Source organism: Octopus bimaculoides, chromosome 19 (genome assembly GCF_001194135.2).
Source record: "Octopus bimaculoides isolate UCB-OBI-ISO-001 chromosome 19, ASM119413v2, whole genome shotgun sequence".
Classification (NCBI taxonomy): domain Eukaryota; kingdom Metazoa; phylum Mollusca; class Cephalopoda; order Octopoda; family Octopodidae; genus Octopus; species Octopus bimaculoides.
The window spans coordinates 48,857,907-48,864,871 of record NC_068999.1 but is presented as its reverse complement, the minus strand read 5'-3'; the positions used below and the strand labels follow the sequence as shown (position 1 = coordinate 48,864,871).

Here is a 6,965-nt window from a genome sequence, read left to right as displayed (position 1 = left end):
TATATATATATATATATATATCTTGCTTAGATACAAACTCTTAACGTTACGTCCTACTTAGCACATTTGGAAGTTATAGCAGCACTTAAGCTTTGTATATAAGGATTCTTAAAGATCGCAAGGATCACAAGAATATATTTTTTTTTAACTGTCTTCTTTCCTTTTCTTTTATCACTTTTGTTTTTGTCTCTTTTTTTTCTGTTTAATTAAAATTATGTTGAAAAAGGTTTTTATGTTTTTCTCTTGTTCTTTTTTTTCATCTTTGATGATGATTTCAGTGACACAAGCAGCTCACAAGCACTCACTCAACAAAGCCAGACATTCTTGCGAGCTGATACTCCGAACAATACTACAGGTTCTGGTAAGTTTGGCTATTTATATATATATATATATATATCATCGTGGAGGCGCAATGGCCCAGTGGTTAGGGCAGCAGACTCGCGGTCAGAGGATCGCGGTTTCGATTCCCAGACTGGGCGTTGTGAGTGTTTATTGAGCGAAAACATTTAAGCTCCACGAGGCTCCAGCAGGGGGTGGTGGCGACCCCTGTTGTACTCTTTCGCCCCAACTTTCTCTCACTCTTTCTTCCTGTTTCTTGAGTAACACTGCGATGGACTGGCGTCCCGTCCAGCTGGGTGGAACACATACACCATAGAAACCGGGCCCATGAGCCTGGCTAGGCTTTGAAAGGGCGAAAAGAAAGAAAAGAAATATATATCATCATCATCATCATTTAATGTCTATTTTCCATGCTGGCATGAGTTGGACAGTTTGACAAGAGCTGACCAGCTGAAGGGCTGTTCAGGCTCCATGTCTGTTTTGGCTTGGTTTCTATGTCTGGGTGCCCTTCTTAATGCCAACCCCTTTACAGAGTGGACTGGGTGCTTTTATGCAGCACCGGCACAAATGCTTTTTACGTGGGACCAGCTCTTATGAGCCTAAAAGATTAGGGATGCTCAGGTGGAGAGGGTTACAGGGGACAAGCCTGTATGCAAGGGCAGCCATACTTATATTTAGCTTGGAATTCCTTTTCAAGCACAGCAAACCACCAAGACTCTAAGCCCCCTGTTGTCCCCTCTGTAAGTCTCTCACTCTCTCACACACACACACCAGGCTTTTTCCGTTTTCTGTCTACCAAATCGATTCACAAGGTTTTGGTCATCCCAGGACTATAGTAAAGACACTTGCCCAAGATATCATGCAATGAGACCAAACCCCAGACCATGTGGTTGGAAATCAAACTTTTTAACTGCATGGAGGTTTTGACAGAACAAAAAAAACAAAAAGAAAACCTCTTTATTTTCTCTTTCTCCATCTATTTTATTGCCCTCTTGCTTTATTCTATTTAATTCGTATTTTTTCAGGTCTTCCAAATTTCCGGCAGGGTATCTGTATACCCATGGACACAAAAGGAACTGATCCCCGACTTTTATTAGAAGAAATTTCAATAGAAAGAAACCGAATAACTCTAGGTGAAATCTTGCTTGAAGGTAATTTCTGATCCTAAAGACCAGTTCTGTTTCCATCTCGTAATAAGCTAATTGTACACCATTAATTATCATCACCATTAATTATCATCACCATACCTTCACCCAGTCTATGCTTTATCATGAAGCATATCTGACCACTAAAATATTGGGTGCCACTGTTATTGTCAGAGTTGTTTGCTTCATGTATTTGATTGGGTTCAGCATCATCTTTATCATCATTGTCATTGTTGTCTTAATGTCTGCTTTTTCTTGCTTGCATGGATCGGATGGAATTTGTTGTGGCAGATTCTCTACAGTTGGATGCCCTTACTGTCACCAACCCTCACCTGCTTCCATGTTTTGCACAGGAGAATGTAAACGAACAACATTGCTTATATGACAGTGATGCTCATTTACAACCATCATGTAATGCCTAGACTAGAGTACACACATGTGCACACACACACACACACACACGTTAGGCTTCTTTCAGTTTCCATTAATCAAATCCATGTACAAGGTTTTGGTTGGTTTGGGGCTATGGCAGAAAACACTCGCCCAAGGTACCACGCAATGGGACTGAACATGGGACCATACAGTTGGGAAGCAAGCTTCATAACCACACCTGTGCCTATCCGCAGCTGTGTCTATATGTAAAAAAAGGGAAAAAAAAAAACCCTTTAATCAATTTTTGCTGTTTCATATTGGTTTCAAGTTTTGGCACAAGGCCAGTGAGTTCGTAAAGTGGGTGAGCAAGTGGATTACATCAACCCCAGTACTCAGCAAGTATTTGTTTTATTGGCCCCAAAAGATGAAAGGCAAAGTCAACCTCGGCAGAATTTGAACACAGAATGTAAAGACAGACTAAATACCGCTAAGCATTTTGCCCAGCATGTTGACAGTTCTGCTAGCTTGCTACCTTAATAATAATAATAATAATAATAATAAAGACTTGCTAATAGAAATAATAAATATAAAGACTTGCTAATAGAAATTGAAAAAATGTGGCACCTCAAGACGACTACCGTACCAGTGATTGTAGGATCTCTAAGAATGATAAAAAAAGGTACTGAAACCTATTTGAAAATGATACCAGGCTTACCATCCCTACAGGAAGTGCAAAAAATCATGTTAACTGGAACGACTCATGTACTGAGAAGAGTATTATCGCTGTGAAAACAACACCAATTCATGAATTTATTTATTATTATCTTTTTTAAATACATATTTTACCTGTGAATTTGTGTGTGTAAACTGGGAATGCATACAATGAGCTTCTCTGCCCTAGGTGTACAAAAAACACTCGGCGAGAAATGGAAGAAAATTTGAAGAAAGAAGAAAAAACAACATAATAATAATAATAATAATAATCCTTTCTACTGTAGGCACAAAGCCTGAGATTTTGTTGGGGGCAGGGAGCTGGTCAATTGCATCAACCCTCGTACTCAACTGATACTTATTTCATCAACTCCAAAAAGATGAGAGGCCAAAGTCGATCTTGGTGGAATTTGAACTCGGGACATAAAGACGGATGAAATGCCGTTAAGCATTTTTGCCCGATATGCTAATGATTCAGCTAGCTCACTGCCTTTTTCCTGTTTAATATTGAGTCAAATATTTCTTTGTATTATGTTACAGAATGCTCGCAAAGGGGTATAACTAAAATATAACAATATTTATTTAGTGTTGATTAAAAATTTTTTTTTTATTTTGCTTATATTTTTCTTCCTGTTTTTAAACCCTTACAAAATGATGGAAACCAAAAATAGCTGTCTAATTAAGCTATCATATACTACCAGCTCATATATCATGGATTTTTGTCTGTCTGCAATTTGTGTTTTTTGTAACTCAGTGTAAAAAAAATAAAGTATGAGGAAGAGTTTAAATATATTCTCCATTATGTAACATTAATAAACTGATGTGTGTCTGGAGATATACTTAGTAGGTAAAAATAAGGTACTGACGTACTTAAAACATGCAACAAGTTTTTTAAAAAATCATGTTATTCAGTGACTAATGTCATTAGTTATTAAGGCAGCGAGCTGGCAGAATCATTAGCACACTAGGCAAATTGCTTAGTGGCATTTCATCTGTCCTTATTTTCTAGGTTCAAATTCCACTGTTCTTATTCCTGATAGAATTTATGTGGATAGCGGGTTAATACCTGTAACCTTAGGTATCCACAAGCTTTCAGTTGTCTTTCAAGTGCTTAAGACAATTCTGATAATCATTCCTGTCCCTAAGAGGCAAACTGTCTGTAGAAGCTCTACAGGACATTCTTTTCTAATTTCCTTCATCCTTTTGTCTATATATTTGCTTACAGTTCCCAATGCAGTTCCCATTAACCTTTACTGTTTTCATACTCCATATTCTTGCAATTTAAAATTTTAAGGGACTTATTATTATTATTATTATTATTATTATTATTAATTTCATTTGGTTAATTCTCTCCCTGTGTGAAGGTGTATGGCTTGATGGCTAGGGTATTTGGCTCACAGTTTTTAAGGTCAGGAGTTCAATTCCTGGTGGCGCATTGGGTCCTTGAGCAAGACATTTTATTTCTCATTGCTCCAGCCCACTCAACTGGCAAAAATTAGTTGTACCTGTATTTCAAAGGGCCACCCTTATCACATTTGGTATGTTTCACCGAATCTCCCTCAAAACTACTTTAAGGGTATGAATGTCTGTGGACTACTCAACCACTTACACATTATTTTCACGATCAGGCTGATCCATTGATTGGATCAACTGGAACCCTCATCCACTGTAACCATCGAAATGCCAGTTTCCCCTCCTTATAAATTCTAAAGTTAGACGTCACCATTGCCAGCACCCCCACCATTATCATCATTGTCCTCATTCCTGTTTATTTATTTTGTTTTTATTCTTCAAGGAACATTTGGTCAAATTTATTGTGGAACAATTATCACAGAGGATGAGAAAGGAGGGGAATTTGAGCAAGAAGTATTTATCAAAACTATCACAGGTGAGTTTAATTCAGAATGTAATCCTATGTACTATCATTAATTCAATCAATTACAGTTTTTCTTTATCCGTTTAGCATTTGAACTGGCCATATCTGGCTTAAATATTTTACCTGTTTTATGTTCAAACTAACCAGATCTAGCCTCTCACACCTATCCTACATTGTCATTCTAAAAATAAGCAATCACATCATGAAAATCTATGAAAAGCTATGAGATAACGCATGATTAATTCAAAACAATGTGAATAAATAAGCATTACATTTGACAGTGAAGGTGCATGGCTCTGGTTAGAGCATCAGGCTCTCAATTCCCAGACCGGGCTGCATATTGTGTTCTTGAGCAAGACACTTTATTTCACATTGCTCCAATTCACTCAGCTGTAGAAATGATTTGTGACGTCACTGGTGCCAAGCTGTATCGGCCCGTTTGCTTTTCCCTTGGATAACATCAGTGATGCAGAGAGGGGAGGCTGGTATGCATAAACAACCTTGCCTGGACTTGTGCCTCGGAAGGGAACTTTCTAGGTGCAACCCCATGGTCATTTATGACTGAAGGGGGGTCTTTACCCTTTAGCCTTTACATTTGATAGAATAATCTGAATGCTAAAGGGTTAAACGTAAAACATAAAGGTTTGTATCAAAGTGAGAAATTACTATTGTGATAATCGTTTATCTTATTTTTTTTTATTTTTCCAATATTGTTGTTAATTGCAGACCAAGCACGTTCGGATCAGACTCAAGTGTTCCTGCAAGAATGCTGCATGCTCAAAGGGCTTATACATGAAAACATCAACCCAGTACTAGCAGCATGCCTCACCCCACCCGATCAACAACCCCTCATAGTATTTCATGCCACCAGTGAAGGCAACCTAAAAAAGTTTTTACAGAAATGCCGCATGTCAGAATGTGGTTCACATTACGTATGTTTTTTTTACTCTCTTTGAGAATTTGTTTATTTTTTAACGCATGTGTGTGTATGTGTGTGATAAAGTAATATACGAGTGAAATCTCTTGAAAATATACTTCACAGAGAGCAAGCATTATCTGACATAGAACTCAATATGTTGGTAAGTAGCTTGCTTACCAACCATATGGTTCCGGGTTCAGTCCTACTGCGTGCATGTTTTTAAAGGTAAATAAGGTTTCATATTATATATTTGAGTGGATTAATAAAGTTCATTGATTACATGCTGGTTCCATGGGAGAAAAGTACCCATCCCGGTGCCAGGTGAGAAGCACCTGTGCTGGTGCCATGTAAAATGCACCTGTGCCAGTGCCATGTATAAAGCATCCATGCTGGTGCCATGTAAAAGACACCCAGTACACTCTGTAAAATGGTTGGCATTAGGAAGGGCATACAACTGTAGAAACCAGGTCAAAACAGACAATTGGGGTCTGATGCAGTTTTCTGGTTTACCAGCTCCTGTCAAACTGTCCAACCCATGCCAGCATGGAAAACAGACGTTAAATGATGACGATGATGATGATTGATTAATTATCATTTGTCATATTCATGCAACATCTAGCAAGAAGCAAATCACTTTTATAAATGTTTCTCTTGTGCAGCAGACCATGCAAGCTTGTATGTTTGTTATGTGAAAAGTTGATAGTCTGCTCAGGGTTTTAAACCTGAACTGTATTGTTTGCATGGTTGTAAATTGACATTGATGACAACTTGATTTTAAATTTCAGGCTCTCAACACGCAGCAGTTAGTCTACATGGCAATACAAATAATCCGAGGAGTCCAGTTTTTGCATCGGAAAAAGATAGTTCACAAAGATTTGGCTACAAGAAATTGTTTGTAAGTATTAGTGGCACATTTTATGACAATCAACTTGAGGTATTACTTATGTGTGTGTCGTGTGTAGTGGAGGCGCAATGGCCCAGTGGTTAGGGCGGCGGACTCGCGGTTTCGATTCCCAGACCGGGCGTTGTGAGTGTTTATTGAGCAAAAACACCTAAAGCTCCAAGAGGCTCCAGCAGGGGATGGTGGCGAACCCTGCTGTACTCTTTCACCACAACTTTCTCTCACTCTTACTTCCTGTTTCTGTTGTGCCTGTAATTCAAAGGGGCTACGCTGAATATCCCCGAGAACTACGTTAAGGGTACATGTGTCTGTGGAGTGCTCAGCCACTTGCACGTTAATTTCACGAGCAGGCTGTTCCGTTGATCGGATCAACTGGAACACTCATCGTTGTAAGCGACGGAGTGCCATATATATATATATATATGAGTAAATACTCCGGGTAGGCACAACTACTAAAATAAATTAAAATAAATTGGCACCAAAAAGGCCTGCAGGTTGCTTGGAGACTCAAGATGTGTTATAAAAACTTGCCTAAGCACTTGTCTTCAAAGCAAATAACTATCAGTAGCTCATACTGTATACATTAAATGATATTTATATCTTACCAGATGGAGTTCTTTCTTTTGTTGATCTTACCTCTGTGGAACAGTAAACTGTGTGTTGTATATATATATATATATATATATATATATATATATATAT

At 38.3% G+C, this 6,965-nt stretch overlaps 1 protein-coding gene across 2 annotated transcripts in view; it reads left to right on the top strand.

Annotated features, from left to right (window-relative positions):
* Nucleotides 1-6,965, top strand: part of LOC106882040 (tyrosine-protein kinase RYK) — a 239,675-nt gene that overhangs the window by 230,357 nt on the left and 2,353 nt on the right. For both annotated transcript variants that reach the window (XM_052974851.1, XM_052974852.1), the window contains 5 exons: nucleotides 279-361; nucleotides 1,365-1,490; nucleotides 4,363-4,455; nucleotides 5,170-5,375; nucleotides 6,148-6,257. In XM_052974851.1, coding sequence (XP_052830811.1) covers nucleotides 279-361; nucleotides 1,365-1,490; nucleotides 4,363-4,455; nucleotides 5,170-5,375; nucleotides 6,148-6,257 — 618 coding nt within the window. The remainder of the gene's footprint in view (nucleotides 1-278; nucleotides 362-1,364; nucleotides 1,491-4,362; nucleotides 4,456-5,169; nucleotides 5,376-6,147; nucleotides 6,258-6,965) is intronic.